Source organism: Primulina tabacum, chromosome 8, assembly GCF_025594145.1.
Source record: "Primulina tabacum isolate GXHZ01 chromosome 8, ASM2559414v2, whole genome shotgun sequence".
Lineage (NCBI taxonomy): Eukaryota > Viridiplantae > Streptophyta > Magnoliopsida > Lamiales > Gesneriaceae > Primulina > Primulina tabacum.
Window position 1 is genome coordinate 21,960,051 of NC_134557.1, and position 20,330 is coordinate 21,980,380.

At 41.6% G+C, this 20,330-nt stretch overlaps 1 protein-coding gene across 1 annotated transcript; it reads left to right on the top strand.

Moving 5' to 3' along the window:
- Positions 1-14,863: 14,863 nt before the first annotated feature.
- LOC142554640 (uncharacterized) lies at positions 14,864-15,460 on the top strand. Its single transcript, XM_075665305.1, has 2 exons — positions 14,864-15,118; positions 15,272-15,460. The coding sequence occupies exons 1-2, from the start codon at positions 14,864-14,866 to the stop codon at positions 15,458-15,460; spliced, it is 444 nt and encodes a 147-aa protein (XP_075521420.1).
- The last annotated feature ends 4,870 nt before the right edge of the window (positions 15,461-20,330 follow it).

Here is a 20,330-nt window from a genome sequence, read left to right on the forward strand (position 1 = left end):
GAAGCGGGTTTGTTGTAACCATTTCCTATCCCTGCACGGCCATGGCAGTCTATCTCAATGGATTTCGTTCTTGGATTTCCAAAAGTGAATGGATTAGCTTCAATTCTTGTTGTTGTTGATCGAATTACAAAGTATGTGGTGTTCATCGGTGCTCCAAAGGTATGTTCCTCTGAAATTGTTGTCGAGTTATTTTTCAAGAATGTTATCAAGTACTTTGGTATTCTGCAAGATAATGTGAGTGATAGGGACACAAGGTTTACGGGAAGGTTTAGAACTGCTTTATTCAATATGATGGGTTCGGATTTGAAATTCTCTACTGCCAATCATCCACAAATGTGTAGACTGAGAGAATGAATCAGCTGTTGGAGGAATATATGAGGCATTATGTGACAGCGAGTCAGCGTAATTTGGCGGATTTGCTTGACATTGCGCAATTCTCATATAATTTGCACAAGTCATCGGCTACTGGCTTGAGTCCATTTGAGTTGCTATATAGTTTTCAACCAAAATTACATCATGAAATTGCTTTGCAGGAAATTAGGTGTGATTGTCCTGCTGCATATCGATTTGCAAAAGAAAAACAATCGTTGTTGGATGAAGCAAGGGATATCTTGGCCAAAACCCAACGCAGAATAAAGAAGTATGCAGACAAGGGAAGAAGGTATGTTGAGTTCCAAGTGGGTGAGCGAGTTTTCTTGAAGCTAACTCCTCAGATTTGGAAGAAAATCAATGCTAAGACTAGTGCATCACGGCTGGTTCCTCGATATGATGGTCCTTTAAAAATTATAACTAAGGTGGGATGGTTGCCTACATGTTGAAATTGCTTGATATGCTAAAGATTCATCCAAATTTGTTAGAGTAGGTGCCCGTCGAGCCAAGTGTTGGCCGAGTGTTCACAATGAAACTCTATGTATAAACAATCTTTATTTTAATAATATTTGAAATTATTGTTTTGGCACATCTTTATCTGTATACCCATGCTAGTTGCATAGATAAAGTCCTTGAATATACAAATAGTAGAAAAAATATGAGATGCTCATATGATGAGTATCATGAAACTCATATTTGCAATATTGTATATTCTAAACAGTTCCTAGTCGATTCAGCCGCCGCTAAAAAGGATATAGACCGCTCGATTTTGAGACTAGTATCTACGATGTGAGTACCATGTTTCATTGGTAGAGGACATTTTGATGTCCGAACATGTAGATAGGTGCTCCTTGTAGAGTGCACTGAACAACCCTCCATAAAGGACTTTCCAAGTTGTTCGCACTTATCGAGTGGAAACGTCCTAGTTTATGGTTGTACACCATTAGTCCTTATGACCCGGGACAAGATTGAGACTCTATATGCTAGCATTGCACTTTGACTTGTTTACCGACTCTCATGGGGTCATCAGGTGGCAAGGTTGGGTGTTTTGTCGAAACATATAGGAGTCGATGCATTGTAGTCTGGGATTCACCGCTTACCTTCGGGTATGTATATCCTATGTGATCTCATGTATATGTAGTTTGAAATCTCTGATCAGAGTATGGTGGTAATTAAGAAAGGGGTTTCTTATATTACACCATCGATACAACTACAACATGACACATATTATCGATTCTTTGACAGCTCTTGATATACCAATAGTTGTCGAATCGGTCTGGATATATGAGTTGAAGGGACCGTACTGTACGCTAACCATAATTGAATGGTTCTTGCGACACTATCATTTGATACCTAGGGAATCATGTAAGCGATGCTGCTAGGAGTTTAACATGATTGGTTGGGTACTATCAGACTTGAGCTCTGACGTTCTTATTATCAAGGAGTTGATAATTAATAATTGAGCAATTGGGGTATGCTCATATAAGGACATGTTTAGTCCCAAATCACATGGAGATGTAAACTCACGGCTAGTTGTATCAATGAACAATTGAGGGCCACACAAGTTCTTACTTTCTAGATCCCGTTGAGAAGTAAAAATAGTTCAATGTGTTGAACAACTTATAATGAGTTTATAAGCAAAATGAAAATTAGATGTATGACTTCTATAAGGGGAATGTGATTTTTGATTTGAGGAAGTGTTCCTGAATTAAAAGTTGGCCAAAGAAATAATATATTTGAAAATTTTGATTTTCATAAACATTATTATGGCTTAAATGAAATTAATTCAAGTGTTGAAATAATTAAACACTAGTGGACCTAGTAGAGTCCAAATAATTAAATTAATTCAAGTATTGAATTAATTAAACAACATTGGGCCTTGTAGAGCCCAATTAGAAAATAATTATTCAACTAGTGGGCTTGAGTAAAATCAAGGCTTAGTTGGTCTCAAATTTGTTTGAGACAAATAAATTAAAGTCCATGGGTCTTGTAATTGTTACAAGCCCAAATAGAATTGCATGCTTGGGAGATGAAAGGTTGGAGCCAACTTTTTGAGTCAATGGGCATGCATGCCTTTTGGACTCACTTAACTTTTTACAAAACCAAAAAAAATGTCTTCCTTCTCTCCTTGGACACACCTTGGCCGAAATTTTGATGTTATTCTCCCTCATTTTCGCTTCTTCAATTGTTGAAGATTGCATACACTTCTCAAAGAAAAATCCTTTAATTTTTCTAGTGCAAAATTAGAGGGGATCTTCCTTGTTGGTGTTGGGCTTAATTTTTTAGCAAGGAGGGCTCAAAGGAGGCTTGTAGATCAATCTTGCCATTGAAGAGCTTAGTTGCTTGACTACTAAGTTGGAGCCATAATCAATCTTTTAAGATTGATAGGTAATTTTCTAAAACATCCTATGTATGACATTTTGTGTTTTATTGTATTTGCTACACACTATAGTTTAGGGTTCTTCTTTTTCTTGCTTGAAAATTTTTTGAAACTTTCGTTGCGCAAGTGAGCACCTTAAACGAACCCCTTTCAAATTTTCATGTAAGTTTTCTGAAGAAGTTTCAGGAAAATCAGACATGAGTGCAGATGAGTTGTGCACCGCCGGTGGTAAGGCACGAGTTTGATCGAAAAGTTTAACAAATTTTATATGATAGAGTTTTGTGTCAAAGTAAGAAAAATCGGAGAGTTAATTACTTAGTCCAGTGGGTGGGCGATACCGTGGCAGATGCTACTTGGATCCGAAATGTGAATTTGTGGAATTTTAAAGATGAAATTGCCGAGTATGAGAAGAAGAAAGAATTACCAGTGGCTTCAAAGAGGACGTCGAGTTCTTCTAGTGGGGGTGGTTTGTTAGACCCTTAAAGTTGGCAACGTTCGTGGCACGAATGCGGAGTTCCATGAATTAAAGTGTTGATGCCTAACACTTAGTTACGTTCTATATGACAGTTATATTTCAGTTGGCTAAGTGTATAAAAAAGTTAACACATTTGGTGGATGTGTTTGATGCAGTATGATGTTGGCATGTTAAGCTTGGTTCGGCAAGTCAAGCCAATTCGAGTTTACTAATTGTTGGAGACGAAGAGATCTTGTTCAAAATATTTCGAATGGTTGCAATTTGAGTTTGGACACTCGGCAGCATTTATATGTGGCAGTTGGATAGTGTGCAAGTAAGGAGCAGAAACACTTTTCATCCATGTAGACAGGGCAGTAAGCATGGCAGTTACACTTGTCTCCATTCTAACAAGACCGGTGTCCCAAGCAGTTAGTTCGAATTATTGCATTTTATTTTTGTTTATATGCATTGCCATGAGTTGCACAAGGGCATATTCACGAGTGTGAGCCTTTGATGTGTTCAAACATTGGCTTCCTGTTGTATTCTGACTGTGGATGAATCCAAAGGTTGGGCATTTGCCCATAAACTATCGTGTTTCTTACTTTCTGCAAGTTTGCGTGGGTTTTCTTGGTTATTTAAGGTCGATAATCCACTAAATACTTAAACAGGAGTGAACGAGAGTTGACTTATTGAATCAGTGCGTTGATTCAAGCCTCAAAAGGGCGATAAACTTGAAATAAAAGTTGATGTGTGTTAGTCCCTGTGACACTAAACTACCTACTTACATCATTTGTGGTTATTTGTTCAACATTCTACTCGTATGAACAATAGGGTTATAATTAAATTCGATGATTTCAGCAATCTATGAATCAATATCAGATCCAATTTCTATTTTATTCCATTCCCAATCATTACCCGTGAAACGTCCACTACTCGTTTTTCTTTAAAATATACTAGGATTTTTTTTAAAAGCTTCGGCCGAACTATATGTTAGAGTAGGTGCCCGTCGAGCCAAGTGTTGGCCGAGTGTTCACAATGAAACTCTATGCATAAACAATCTTTATTTTAATAATATTTGAATTTATCATTTTGGCACTTCTTTATCTGTATACCATGCTAGTTGCATAGATAAAGCCCTTGAATATACAAATAGTAGAAAGAATATGAGATGCTCATATGATGAGTATCATGAAACTCATATTTGTAATAATGTATATTCTAAAAGGTTCCTAGTCGATTCAGCCGCCACTAAGAAGGATATAGGCCGCTTGAGTTCAAGACTAGTATCTGCGATGTGAGTACCATGTTTCATTGGTAGGGGACATTGTGATGTCCGAGCATGCAGATAGGTGCTCCTGGTAGAGTGGACTGAACAACCCTCCATAAAAGAATTTCCAAGAGGTTCTCACTTATCGAGTGGAAAAGTCCTAGTTTATGGTTGTGCACCATTAGTCCTTATGACCCGGGACAACATTGAGACTCTATGTGCTAGAATTACACTTTGACTTGTTTACCGACTCTCATGGGGTCATCAGGTGGCAAGGTTGGGTGTTCTGTCGAAACATATAGGAATCGATGCATTGTAGTTGTGGATTCACCGCTTACCTTCGGGTATGGATATCCTATGTGTTCTCATGTGTATGTAGGTTGAAATCTCTGATCAGAGTATGGTGGTAATTATGAAAGGGGTTTCATAGATTACACCATCGATGCAACTACGACATGATACATAGTATCGATTCATTGACAACTCTCGAGAAACCAATGATTGTCGAATTGGTCGAGATATATAAGTTGAAGGGACCGTACTGTACGCTAACCATAATTGAATGGTTCTTGCAGGCACTATCATTTGATACCTAGGGAATCATGTAAGCGATGCTGCTAGGCGTTTGGTACTATCAGACTTGAGTTCTGACGTTCTTATTATCAAGGAGTTGATAATTAAGAATGGAGCAATTGGGGTATGCTCATATAAGGACATGTTTAGTCCAAATCACATGGAGATGTGAACCCACGGCTAGTTGTATCAATGAACCATTGAGGGCCACACAAGTACTAGCTTTCTAGATCCCGTCGAGAAGTTAAAATAGTTCAAAGTGTTGAACGGCTTATAAATGAGTTTATAAGCGTAAGGAAAAATAGAAGTATGACTACTATGAGAGAATATAACTTTTAATTTGAGGAAGTATTCCTAAATTAAAAGTTGGCCAAACAAGTAATGTATTTGAAAATTGTGATTTTCATAAACATTATTATGGACTAAAATTAAATTAATTCAAGTGTTGAAATAATTAAATACTAGTGGACCTAGTAGAGTCCAAATAATTAATTTAATTCAAGAGTTGGATTAATTAAACTACATTGGGTCTAGTAGAGCCCAATTAGAAATAATTATTAAACTAGTGGGCTTGAGTAAAATCAAGTAAAGTTTAATTGGGCTCAAATATGTTTGAGACAATTAAATTAAAGTCCATGGGCCTTGTAATTGTTACAAGCCCAAATAGATTTGCATGCATGGGAGGTGAAAAGTTGGGAGACAACTTTTGCAACATCCAAGGCATGGCATGCCTTTGGAATGCACAACACCTTTTCCCACAACCTTTTTGCACTACCAAGAAACCTCTCCCCTTTTCTCCATGCATATGGCCGAAATCTTCCATGACAACTCTCTCCAATTTTTCTCTTCATTTTGGTAGAGGAAACAATACACTTCTCAAAGAAAAATGCTCTAATTTTTCTAGTGCAAAATTAGAGTGGTTCTAGCTTGTTGGTGGTGGGCTTAATATTTGAGCAAGGTGGGCTCAAAGGGAAGCTTGAAGATTGTCTTGCCATTCAAGAGCTAAGGTGTTTACACCATAGTTGGAGCCATCATCAATCTTTTAAGATTGATAGGTAAATCTTTAAAACACCCTATGTATGTCATAGTTTGTATTTTTGTATATACTACACCCTAGTACACAAGGTGGCCGAAAATTTCATGCTAGAAAATATGATTTCCGAATTTTTGTTGCTTCCGTTGCGCTTTCGGTCACCTAAAATCGATCCCTTGCACTATACCTATATATAAATACATTTTCAAAAATCATCTTATACCATTTAAAAATAAATCAACCAACTATTTTTTGAAAACTCAAAGGAAAGAAATTCAAAGCATAAAATTGTAAATCGTCAACCAAACCTAACTTCAACATTTTCAAAAATAACTTAACTCTAATACCCTCTCAAAACTCTATCAAAATCATCACAAGTCATAAACATAAGTAATAAACATAAATCATAAATGTAATTCATAAACAAAAGTGCGGAGAACTAGCGACAATCCTCGGGTTATGTGCACCTTTAGTCCAGCAAGTTCAACCATCAAATTCCTCATTAACATCAATATCATGCTCATCCACATCAATCACACCTAATGAGTCTATTAACTCAGCAAATTCTTAACCATGATAACAACTAATACATATACATCCACATTCAACAATGAAAATACTTTTACTTAAAATAGCTTTTCATGAAAATGCATAACATAAACATTTTTCATTTCATCATAAAATTTAGATTTTCATCATATACGTTAATGTTTCCCTTTGATTGAATTTAGATCGTTAATTGTGACTTTCGTATCAGCTGATGATCGATGGATCCATCTACGTGTAACCACAGTACTGGGCGGCGAGGACATTAACGACACTCTCATCCTTCAATTGAGTTTTGGACTATCATATCATCATACCATGTCCATGGAAATACGATCACCGGGCTCCTTCTGGGGTCTTTTCCCGTAAACGAGGTTCCTCTGGGTCTTTTCCCTGACGATATCTCCAATAATATCATCGTATCATCGTATTAGTCACAATCAATTCACTTCCTTCACTTTTCATATTTCCATCACTTATAAAATTCATGAATATATAAATTATTTTTTCTTTTAAACCAAGCATGCAACATGTATTTTAGCATTAACGTTTCATCATATAATTTAATAAACATTTAAAATTAAATTTTAACATTATTTAAAGCATTCAAGACACTGCCAGGACGTCTAACATTTTTCATGTATAAAATGACCATTTTATCCATAGAAGCATAACTTTTCGTATTTATCCTTAGACCATGAAACGACGTCCCAAATCTTTCCAAACTTAACATATAATCTTAAAACACTCCTATAAATATTCCTTAGACGTAAACTTATGCCCATCGACAAATTTCCCAAATCATTTCTAAAGCTTTGATGTACATCCTGGTTTTGACACGTATTGACTTGAAGCTTAACCAAACTTTACCAAACTTGAACCAAAGCTTATAACACCTAAAGAAACCATATTCAACCCAAATCAAGCCAATTATAACCCTTGAACAAGCCTATAAACTTGCTGGAATTTTCTGCTCAAACTCGAAAGAAACCCTAGCTTGCCAACTCTTACTCCCTTCAACTCCAGCCCATAACAGCCATGTCCAGACCAAAGCTGACCCTCCTAGGACCATGAATAACCCCTAAGGACCCTACTGGACCAATCCTAGAAGACCTAGAAATACGAACCCCCAAACCTGATCCTTTGCATGTTCAACTCCACCTCTCACGACCACAGCCACGTAGCCTCAATCCAGCCATCGTGTAGCCTATCTAGGACCATGGTTCAGCCCCCTTAGTACCCCTAGACATGCCCTAACAGCACCCGGCATCCCCACCATTCAAGGAACCCTAAACTGGAACCCTAGCACTCTAGAACCCATATTTTCGTCCAGCCTTCTTACCCTACTGTCCATCCCTTTAATCACGCGTCTATGGACCCTTAAACATGTGGAAAAACATCCCTTCAAGTTCCCCTACCATGGCAGCCCTTTTGTGCATCCTTAGGAAGAATTTTAAAAGATGAAAACACTAGTTTTGTGCATGACATATAATAAAAACGAAAATATAAAAAGCGTATCATTTTTCCATGCAATTATGTGTCAAATACATAATATGGTGTGAAAGATGAGAAAAAGATATTAAGACGTGTCTTTGCGTATATTACGAACGAAAGAAGGCTTGCGATGCGAGGACTTTGAAGTGGAGGAGACCCTATGCTGAATTTCCTTCAATCTTGCTTGAATTTCCTCCCAGATTTACGTGTGATGAGTGTTGTGTGTGCTGATGAGAGAGTCCTAGCTTTCCTAGGTATTGTGTGCGTGAGTTTTAATGTTTAGTTTTAGGATTTTATGGCTTTTTATTTTAACTAAAATTCAAGTGCAAGCCTAGATGAAGGTTTATTAGGCTCATTAAGCCCTTAAGTAAATATTTAAATATTTTATTTAGGAAAGTTTGTGAAAATAATACCCGAGTTATCGAAAAGTTCATATTTCGTCTAAAATCGAATATTGTTTAAAAATACGACTCGACATGTAAAATCATCTCAAAACACCTCATATTCGAAAATTTCATTTAAAATACATGACACTTTAAACAATTAAAAATAACTATTTAATAAAATATTTTCCCTAATATAGCCCCCTGTCTCCGTTCTTCGATCGCATTTCGAATAACCTTTAAAACACAGTTTTATACATTCTAGTTTAAAACCATATTTTAAATATTTAAACATGTCCTACCAAATTTACTAAATGCAATTAAAATAAATCAATTAAAATACATAAGAAATTTTATAACTTGCATGCATGTGGTTTACGTGGGCCTTCAGATTTTCTAGACGTTATAAACCGAGTTAAAAAAAAATTATAAATTTTATATTTTAAATCATAAAACCGTATATAAAAAATAACTTTGTCTAAGTTTGTCCAAGACTAAGACATGCCTCCCCAAGGGAAAAATGGGACCCGTCCCACCCAACTCGAAATCGGCTAGGTCCATTTTGGATTAGACTTACAAACCCACTAAGCATCATGCAAGTATTAAATTCTAGTAACAACGCAAAAAAGGGTAAAAAATTAATACATTCATCAAAGTTATATCACACATAATATTTTAATAATAAATTAGAAACAAAAAATAAATACTGCAAGTCACAACTTAACAATTTATATCATTCTTAAAAGAAACTAATTCATTATTAAATAAAATATTGTAAATTGTTGTTAATATACATACAAAGGCTGAAGCATAATTGTAATAAGTTTTTATTATTGATGATATCCCGTGATGTCCGGGTCATAGATGTTCTCGGGACGTCCCGGGATATGAAGCATATCCATGGATGATGCCCAGGTCAGGAGAATAAAAGATTCTAACCGGGCCAATAAAGCGAGGAGATGGATCACCACCTGAGTCATGGAATTGCCCGGGATAAAGAGAGGATAGTTGGAAGAATCCATGGGAGAGCCGGTCAGTCAGAGGCCGAGCCATATGAGCACCCGGAACTTAACCTCCCCGAGACGTTATACACCTGGGCTCTTATAAGAAATCCCAAAAAGTATTTTACCCTGGCCACATCGATATGAGTGAAGCATTTAATGGCGCCGACTTGGTAGAGCATGCACAGCCGACTTATCTCTGACAATAACATTAATGGTTGATAAAAACAGGGAGGCTGGATGTGATTAGTACAAGATTTGACATGTCAGAACAATAGGGTATAATCAGCCATCCAATTATAATTAATGCTCAAACACGAGAAACGAGGTCATCATTGCATCCTCTACTATAAATACCAGGTTCTTTATTTGCATTTAATATCTATTCAGATATTAATTCACACATTTAATACTCTCATTTACTCTCCACACCAATCACACAGCCATCACTTGACTGCATTGGTTTTATTGCTTGAGTACCCTGCTGACTTAAGCATCGGAGTGGTTACGCCGGACACCCCTCCGGCGCCCATTCACGTGGTTACCTTTCTGTTCGCAGATCTCACAAATCGGATCGAGGAGTTGCGAGATTCAAGCCATGCGTCCAACTCATATTTTCTTTGATATTTTGATAGTTTACACGGCAGAGTTCTCGACCCGACTCGTCCATTTCGCCATGGTTGCATCATTGGCGCCGTCTGTGGGAAATTTGAGTTCTGAGGCGTTGATATGGCTCCTACTAGAAGAACAGCAAATCAAGACACTTCCCGGGTTCAGGGAGAAAACAACACCCATGTTTCTGGTGCGGGCGGCCCGCCCCCCAATGTACCCCCGCCTACCTTTAATCTGACAAGTGAAGAGTTGGCCAGAAGAATAACCAAGGTAGTAGAAGAAGCCTTAGAAAAAAGAAAGATCCCCACCATTCTGCCCGACTAGAAGAGGAGCAAGAGCAAGGTCAAGAAAATCGAGAAGAGGAGAGAAGGGAGGAAGAAAGGGAATCCAGTGCTGGTTCTAAGTCCCGTACCGTAATGGAGGAATTGGAAGAATTGAGGAAAAAAGTGAAGGTATTGAAGGGGCAGGTTGGTTCTAAAAGTAGTTCGCGGGTTGTTAAAGGCTGTCCTTTTGATGATGCCATCGTCCGGGAACCACTTCCCGGGAATTTCAAATCGTCCAAAGTCAAGGAATATGATGGTAGCTCTGATCCTGAAGAACATCTTGCTAGGTTTGAAAACATGGCTATGCTGCATTGCTATGGAGATCAGATCAAATGCAAAGTGTTTCTAACCACTCTGGACTACTCGGCTCAGAGATGGTTCGAGGGGTTAGCTCCTCAGAGTATTCGCTCTTTCGAAAATTTTCAGAAAGTATTCTTACATCAGTTTAGCAGTAGAAAGAAATATAAAAAGATTGCCTTCAATTTATTCGAGGTAAAGCAGCACCAGGACGAAACTCTCAGAGCTTATATCAAAATATTCAACCGAGTGGCCTTAGATGTGCCTGCTTGTGCGCCCGAGACAAAAACTACTGCTTTTACGCAAGGATTGCTAGAAGAGGATTTCTTCCGCTCCCTCACCAAAAAACTGCCCGGGGATTTCGAAGATCTTTTGTCCCGGGCAGAAAAATACATCAATATGGAAGAGGCCCAGCATCAGAAGAGAGAAGCATTAAAGAGAGCAAGGGGAGATCGGGTTGTCAGGCCTGAGCAAAGAAGTAACAAGAAGAATGGTTCCAGGCATCTTTCTCATGTTCCCCTGAGAAATGCCCGGGGTAGGGAGGTTCAAGAGTGCAGCTCGGACGTGGCCCCACTTCCTAGTCTCATAGCCCGGCCAGTCGGATCAGAGAAGATAGGATATTGCACTCTCCATAAAGAGTGCTCTCACAATACGAATGAATGCCGAACCCTAAGGAAAGGATTTAAAAAGCATTCTGAGCCGGAATCCCGCCCTTCCCGGAATGAGCCCAGGTCACCGCCTTGGATATCACAACGACCTGGACCGAACGCTCCCAAAAGATCGGTCGGCATCCCAAGTGGAAGCAGGAGAACAGAAGGGAGTTCTCGGGAAGAAAGGGGCAGACAAATAGAAAGGAAGGACCTTCCCCCCAACCGGGGAGTAATCAAAATGATTTCGGGAGGATCTACTGATGGTGATTCTAACCGGGCCAAGAAAGAAAGAAGTAGAAGAGTGTGTTTAGAAGTTGATGGGAGGAAGCAGAATGATCCGATTATTAGTTTTGGTCCAGAAGACCTCAGAGGAGTCAGCCTACCTCACAATGATGCTCTGATCATTCAGGCCCGGTTCGCTAATTATGATGCCTTGAGAGTTTTTGTGGACAACGGGAGTTCTAGTTAATGTCATTTTCAAAGAAGCCCTGGTCCAAATGGATTTACATGAATACCAGCTGGAGGCAGTTGAGACTGCTCTGTTCTGCTTTGCAGGCCAATGCTGTATACCCTGAAGGAGAGATCACTCTACCCCTAACACTTGGAAGTGGAGACTTGAGGAAGACAGTTAAGACGGTTTTCACTGTAGTAGATGCCCCATCTTCGTATACATAATCCTTGGAAGGCCAGCCATGAACGAGATGAGAGCTGTAGCTTCCACTTATCACTAGAAGATCAAGTTCCCAATACGAGGACAAGTTGGAGAGGTTAAGGTATATTAACCCTCTTCCCGAAAATGCTATGGTGAAACAGTCCGAGTAGACCAGAAGAAGGCGAGAAGGGAGGACAAAGGGAAGAGGATGGCTCAGGCAGCAAGAGATGTAGAGGAGAAGGAAGTACATTTTGTTGCGGAAGATGAGCAGGAGGTGGTTGAAGTAGGACCGGGGAAAAGTATCCAGGTGGCCCGAGACCTTGAAGCTTCCACCCGGGTAAAACTCCTAACCTGTTTAAAAGCTAATATCTCTGTTTTTGCATGGTCTCAACAAGAACTTATGGGAATATCACCCAAAGTAGCCGAGCATAAGTTAAACATCATCCCTGGATCCCGACCTGTGAAATAGAAGAAAAGGCATTTTGGGCCTGAAAAAGACAAAATCATTGAAGAGCAGGTGAAGGAAATGCTGAAGGCCGGCGACATCAGGGAGGTCCGATTTCCCACATGGCTCTCTAATGTGGTCCTTGTTCCCAAAGCCACAGGGAAGTGGAGGATGTGTGTGGACTTCCGGGATTTGAACAAAGCTTGCCCGAAAGATTGTTACCCACTTCCTCGGATTGATCAGTTGGTGGATTCGACTTCTGGCTTCGAGTTGTAAAGTTTCATGGACGCATATCAGGGATATCACCAAATCCCTATGGCCCGAGAAGATCAAGATAAGGCCAGCTTCATCACTTCTGGAGGCACCTTTTGCTACTGGGGTCATGCCGTTTGGATTAAAAAATGCTGGGGCCGCATACCAGCGCTTAATGAATCAAGTCTTCCTGAAACAGATAGGCAGGAATATTGAAGTATATGTAGATGATATCTTGATCAAAACTCGAGAGATGTCTTGTTTTATTGATTACTTGGCAGAAACCTTTGCCACATTGAAGAGATATGAAATAAAGCTCAACCCGGCCAAGTGTGTGTTCGGGGTCAAGAGTGGAAAATTTTTGGGTTTCATGGTCATGTACCGAGGAATTGAAGTCAACCCAGAAAAAATAAAAGCTGTGATCGATATGCCTTCCCCTCAATCTGCTCGAGAGGTACAGAAATTGACCGGGAGGATCGCTGCTTTATCCCGATTCATTTCTCGATCTGCTCAATGGAGTTATCCTTTCTTTCAAGTCCTCAGGAAGGCCCAGAAATTTGGTTGGGATGAAGGGTGTCAACAGGCTTTTCGAGACTTGAAGAAGCATTTAGCCGAGTTGCCTGTTTTGGTAAATCCGGAGCCGGGGGAAAAGCTATGGGTTTATCTGTCTGCCACTGAACATGCTGTTAGCTCTGTTCTCATCAAGGAAGAAGGGATAGATCAGAGGCCCGTGTACTATGTCAGTCATGCCCTCCGAGGGGCAGAATTAAAGTATAGTGAAGTGGAAAAAATAGCTCTAGCCCTGGTGGTGACTGCTCGGAAATTAAGGCTGTACTTTTTGTCCCATCCAATAGTGGTCCTCACCAATTCTCTGCTAGGAAGAATAATGACACGTGCAGAAGTCTTAGGAAGAATGGTCAAATGGACAATAGAGTTGGGAGAGTACGACATTGAATATCAACCCCGGGCTGCTGTCAAAGCCCATGCTTTAACAGATTTCTTAATAGAGATGGTCCGGCCAGCAGAAGAAGAGGTATGTAGAGTTTTTGTTGATGGTGCTTCAAATCTATCCGGATGCGGAGTTGGCGTGGTCATAGTTGCCCCATCCGGGGAGAAGATCAAATTTGCCCTAAGAATTGATTCCCGGGTCACAAATAATGAGGCTGAATATGAAGCTGTTCTGTCAGGATTGCAGGCCGCCCAGGAAGTTGGGGCCTCCCGAATGATTATTTATTCTGATTCTCACTTGGTGGCACAACAAATTAAAGGTGCTTACGAGACCAAAGATGAAAAAATGCTCAAGTACCTGAAACTTATCACAGCCCGGACTGCCACTTTTACCGACTAGAGAATTGAACAAATCCCCCGGGAAGAGAATGGGGAAGCTGATAATCTCGCCAAGATGGCCACCTCCATATCCGAAGTAAGCACCCGGGAAATCATGTGTTTCACACGGATGTTGCTCTCTATTAAAGAGGAAATACCCCTGGTCCAGAAAAGTTCATGGATGACTCCGATCGTGGAATACATAGTACATGAGAAGCTCCCAGAAGATCGAGTCCAGGCCGCAAAAATCAAAAAACAAGTGCCCAGGTTCGTCTTTTTGAATAATGTTTTGTACAGGCGATCCTATCAGGGCTCATTACTCAAGTTCTTATCAGAAGACGAGATAGAGTACGTCCTCCGGGAAATACACGAGGGATGCTGTGGGGAACACCTCGGTGGAACAGCTCTGTCTCGGAAAACTATTTTGGCCGGGTTCTGGTGGCCCCGGATGAATCAAGATGCTGCCCGACTTGTCCAAAAATATCATGGTTGACAACACCATTCTAATTTTCACCATTGCCCAGCTGCAAGTATGCAACCAATCTCTGCATCATGCCATTTTGACTAGTGGGGTTTGATATTGTGGGTCCTTTCCCATAGCCCGAGCACAGAAAAAATTCCTTCTTGTGGCTGTGGATTATTTCTCCAACTGGGTAGAGGCCGAGCCTTTAGCCAAGATTACCGAGGATGAAGTTATAAAATTTCTTTGGAAGAATATTGTTTGCAGATATGGCATCCCGAGGAGATTAATTTCAGATAATGGAAGACAATTTCAGGGAAAGAAGATCACCTCCTGATGTAAAGAAATGAAGATTATTCAATCTTTCACCTCAGTAGCTTACCCTCAGGCTAATGGCCAGACTGAAGTAACTAACAGGATCATTGTGCAAGCATTGAAAGCCCGGCTCCATGGGAAAGGTAAAGATTGGGTAGAAGAATTACCGAGTGAATTATGGGCATACCGAACTACGCCTCGATCATCTACTCGGGAAACACCCTACAGCCTTGTCTATGGTTCAGAAGCAGTCCTACCAGTGGAGATTGGGCAATCTTCTACTCGGGTAAAATCTTATCCAAGCAACAATAATCAATCCCGGGCCGTTGAACTTGATTTAGTGGAAGAAAGAAGAGACTGAGCAGCCACTCGAATGGAGGCTTATCGTAGCCGGGTGATTAAGTCCTACAACAAGCATGTTTGGCCACGAAATTTTCAGGTCAGGGACCTGGTTATGAAGAAGATCAAGTCCGTAGGCGATGTGGGCAAATTAGAAGCTCGTTGGGAAGGACCATTCAAAGTAATTCGAAGAATTAGCTCAGGTGCAGCTTATTATCTCGAAAATTCTCAGGGACACACTCTCAAAAGGCCATGGAATGCTTTTCATTTAATGAAATATTATGTTTAAAAGCCCGTGTATCTATTATTTCTTCATCAAATAAAGAAATGGTTCAAGAAAAATCTACAAAGCCCAGGGACCCGTACCCTGGCCCAGGGACACGCACCCTGGTCATCTACAAAGCCCAGGGACCCGTACCCTGGCCCAGGGACCCGCACCCTGGTTGGTCATCTACAAAGCCTAGGGACCCGTACCCTGGCCCAGAAACCCGCACCCTGGTCATCTAGAAAGCCCAGGGACCCGCACCTCTGATTATCTACAAAGCCCAGGGACCCGTACCCTGGCCCAAGGATCCGCACCCTGGTTATCCACAAAGTCCATGGATCCGTACCCTGGTCGTCCACCCAGCCCAATAACCATTCTAATGACTTGCACCCTTATTACTTGTCAAGACTAATTCCCTATTGCACTTATGGGTCTATGTTTTGTGAAGGAAGATTGAGTAACAATCGATAAAATTCACAAAGTTATTACCGAATGCAACTCAATGTTTTGAAGTAACTATCAAATGCAAGAAAAAAAGAACATTCATTGAAAAGAAAAATATTTACAAGGTGCCCGGAAGCCCGGGAAATAAAGAAAAACCACACGTCCTAATTTACTTGGGATCTCGGCCTTGGTCCTCCTCTTCTTCCTCTGGGAGAGATGCAGCAGCCTTCTCAAAATCAGGAAAGTCCTCCCGGTCAGACGGAACAAGGCCTGCCTCTTCGAACTGCTCGAGGCACTTGTTGAAGCCCTGTTAAAAATAAGGGAAGGCTTTATCAGCTACCATCTTCTTAAACTCCGGAGACTTCAAAAAGTTGGCCATTTTCTCCTCCTGAGCAGTCTTGATGAGAGTCACAGCAGCCTGGAGGTCTTCGGCCTGGACGCGGGGGGACTCTGCCTCTGCCCTTGCTGCTTTCAGCTCTGCCCGAGCCTCAGCAAGCTCCGCTTGAGCCAAGTCCATTTGCTGTTGCCAGCAGGCCTTCTCCCGAGCCAAGACATGCTCATGAAGCTCATTCAAACGACCCACCTCCTCTTGAAGTTTAGCATGCATCTCCCGAGCCAAGGTAGCCTGAGCATTTGCCTCCTTGGCCACTTGAGCCACTCGCTCGTAGGAATTTATGAGCATCTGCAAGCCCTGAAAACATAAAAAGATTAGAGAAGGCAGTGTAAAACGATGCAATTTTATGGACTTACAGGGTAGGTCCGGGACACTCCTTCGCAAAGCAGCATATTGGGATGAATTCCCTGAAGGTGTACGACCTCATCAGGGTGCAGAAGGCCCCGAATCATTTTGACAAGATCCGAGCTAATATCCTCCCCAAAGATGTTGGGGAAGATCCAGGGCCTTCCCCCTAGAGGGACCGGCAGAAGAACCAGTCATAGGAGGAGACCAGGCAATCTCCTCGACCTCATCCTCTACCACCACCGCTTCCGCGATCGGCTCCTCGGTGGCTTTCCTCTTTCGCTGATTTAGAGGAGCCGGGTCTTCTTCGGTAGCTGGGACGGTGGATTCTTCCCCGGGAAGGGCGGTTTCCTCCTGGGCCTTAGCCTCCGCCTCAACTCGGCGTTCTTTCGATTTCCCGGGCCTCAGCCGCCGCCCGGGCTTGGCGTTCTTCCTCCTCTTGAATTTCCCGGGCCTTTTTCTCAGCCCGGAACTTTTTCTGCTCTGCTTTTCTCTTGGCATCAGCCTCCTAAAGAATTGCCCTGATCATATCTTCTTCGGCTGCATCGAAAATCGACATTAGAATTAAAAGCATACAAGAGATGAGTAGACCAAGGAAAGTAATTTACCAGCCTGCGACCCGGGTTGATCAAATTCATCAATAATCCGATCCACTGGGTCTTTAGGCTGGGACCCGATCCTAAAATGAACCAGATTGCCCCCCCCCCCCCCCCCCCCCGATCAGCACCGAGGACAGGTAGGATTGCTTCTCCAAAGCATCCCAGGCGTGTGTAAAAGGAGGGAGAAGCTTGAGGTCTCGGGGAAGCTCAGGTTGTGTGGGCAGAGAAGATATGAAACCCAAGGCACAGGATGGAAGAGTCGGAAATTGAAGAAAGAAAAATTTTGTTTTACACCCCTTCAAAGAGGAAGGGATGTCGGTTAAAAACCGATAATGCATCCGGGCCATGCAAGAAAAGACCCCGTCATTAAATTGGCAAGAATAAAAATAGTGGATAATAGGGAGTTGATCAGAAGGGATTTCATGCGGAACAGAACAAAAGTAGCCGCCATTATCCTAAAGGCATTAGGGTGGAGGTGATTAATGGGAAGATCAAAAAATCGAGCAATACTTTCGAAGAAATGGTGAATCGGGAAACGAAGCCCACTCTTAAGCTGTTCTAGAAAGAAAGTATGGTAGCCGGGAGGAGGGGTGTCAGGGTGATCATTCGGCCCAGGAATTTTGATCTTTTAGTCAGAAGGGATGGAGCCTAAAGATCTCAACTCCTCTATGCTACCCGGGCGAAGGGTAGATGTCACGGTAGAGAACCACAAGGGCCCTGCTACCTGATCTTTCCCCTTGCCCTGTGTGCCAGAAGGCCGAGAGGAAGAAGCCTTAGTAGGTTTTCGGAAATAGGTCGGGAGGAAGCAATAGAAATGCCTATTGGGATGTGAACGGAGGTTTCAGAAGGGGTCTGGGGGTTGTCCTCTGATCGCCCCCTGACATTTTTACCGAAGGTGGAGGAGGTGGAGTTCGACATGAAGTAAAGGATAAATGTGAGAAGGGAGAAGAGACTTACTAGGAAGAAACGAAGATGATGACCCGTAATCGATGAATGGAAAAAGTCGCCGGAGTAATATCTACGCAATGGAAAAGCACGAGAGAGGAATTTGGCAGAGTTGCGCTACAAGTTTGAATTTGCAAAGTAATTTTTGAAAATCGGTCCTGCTATATATAGAGGAGGTAAGGGACCTATACCGTTGATCTAAAATGAATCGGACGGACATGATCAGTATCGAAAATTGAGCGGCATGATTAGGCGGGATAATTGAAAAGACAGACGCGTAAATCAAGGCGCCATGATTATTCATCTGCTCGGAATATGTAACTCTGACAACTTTTCAGACGGGGCGTATTATTATGGCACCACCTTAAATGCCTGGGAAAATTAAATGAAGGCATATTATTTTTAAGCCCGGGTGGTACGAGGCCCCGGCATATTATTTTTAAGCCCGGGTGGTACGAGGCCCCGCATATTATTTTTAAGCCCGTGTGGTACGAGGCCCCGGCATATTATTTTTAAGCCCGGGTGGCACGAGGCCCCGACATTCAATTTTAAACCCGGGATATTACCGTTTATCGCTTATCCGTTCTTAATTTATACCGATTTGTTTGTAGAAAATATAAAGGAACATAAGATACGATAATTAAAAAAAAATTATTAAGGAAATGGTCGGTTTCGTATTACAGCTATTCTGGAAGCAACATCATCTTGCCATTCAGTTATCCAATCAATCAATTCCTGAAGGTGAAGATTGGTGAAGGACTCAGCGGTTGAAATCTTGTTCAGATGATGCCATTCCTTCCATAGCATTGCGTGCAACAGAGTTTGGTCGGTGGTTAGATCTGCAGTTCGAGCTACTTCAAGCTCCCGCCTATATTTCCTCGCCACTGCTCTTTGTGCACGAGTAAGAGCCAAGCCGTTTTGGTGCGCGTTATTAATATCTTGGATCTTGTACCAAGTAGACATAACTTTACCCCGATATACTCTTCAACAGCCCTTTTCAGATTCTCCACATAAGGACGTAGCCCGACCGGTATTTGACTGTGTGCACCAATGGAAGAGACCGTGCTACTGCAGACACTGGAATCACTTGAGCTCGACATATTAAACTGATACTCACATTTCATCCACATCGTCTTATTTATAGACAAGTGGCATTTAATATTGAGGAAGTTGGAGAGGCTCAAGGCAGTCGAAACGCCTTCCCATTTATTCCGGAGGAGAGTTAATTACAACCATTGAATGAATACATGAACCATCAGGATGAGTCTTGGAAATAGAGCTGAATAGACGAAAGGACGTGCACGAATATCGATGTGTTGTAATTATCAGATTCTCGGAATACGAAACGATTTTCGGCCATATAAATATTAAGAGCATGCACCGTAATGACCCCCGTGGACTACCCGAGAACACTAACCGACAAAACATATTAGCACGGGAAATATAAGGCCCCGGCACCATGTTCTTATCCCGGGCGGTGAGAGAGCCCGGCAATCTATTCTAAGCCTGGGCATATGAGGTCCCAGGCACCTTATTCTAAAACCGAGATATGTGAGGTCCCGACATTTCGGTTTGTCGATTATCCATTATTTATCTTCGACTAAGGTCGCTCAGTTTTGTCGGTTATTCTATACATGATATATATATGTCAACTGATGAAAATCAAAGATGCTAGGAAAATAACAGAGATAAAACAAAAATAGTTTTTATTTATCTGACGAAATTCTTGCGGACTACATCATAATATTCCTCCGCTACAAAAGTCACCCACAGGGTCATCCAGCCCTTTACTTCTCCGGTGGACGTCTTGAGGAAGCTATCGGAGTTGGCGATGTCCGTCAGAATCTTTCTTTCCTTGTAGAGCATCAGCTCGTAGACGTAATCATCCTCGAAGATATCCGCTGTCTCGAAAATGTGCAGGCGTTCCCGACATTTCTTCAGCTTTACCACCAGTCTAGAAGCATTAGCTTCCCCAGTCTCGTAGAAAAACTTCAGTCTCTGAAGCTCTTCCCAGTAATGGATAATTTTATGGAAAACTTCATCTTCTATAGCAGCCTTTCGAGTTACCAAGGCAGACTTCTTGAAAGCTACAGCCATATCCGGGGACTTTGAGCCTCTTGCACCTGCCATTGTATTTCTTGAATAATAAGTTTGCTGATGACGTTGA

What these genes read in the sequence shown, in the direction of transcription:
- LOC142554640 (XM_075665305.1), top strand. Translation starts at nt 14,864, where the DNA reads ATGAAGATTATTCAATCTTTCACCTCAGTAGCTTACCCTCAGGCTAAT. An exon ending in TTGGGCAATCTTCTACTCGG is followed by an intron (nt 15,119 to 15,271) that starts GTAAAATCTTAT and finishes CGAAATTTTCAG; the next exon opens with GTCAGGGACCTGGTTATGAA.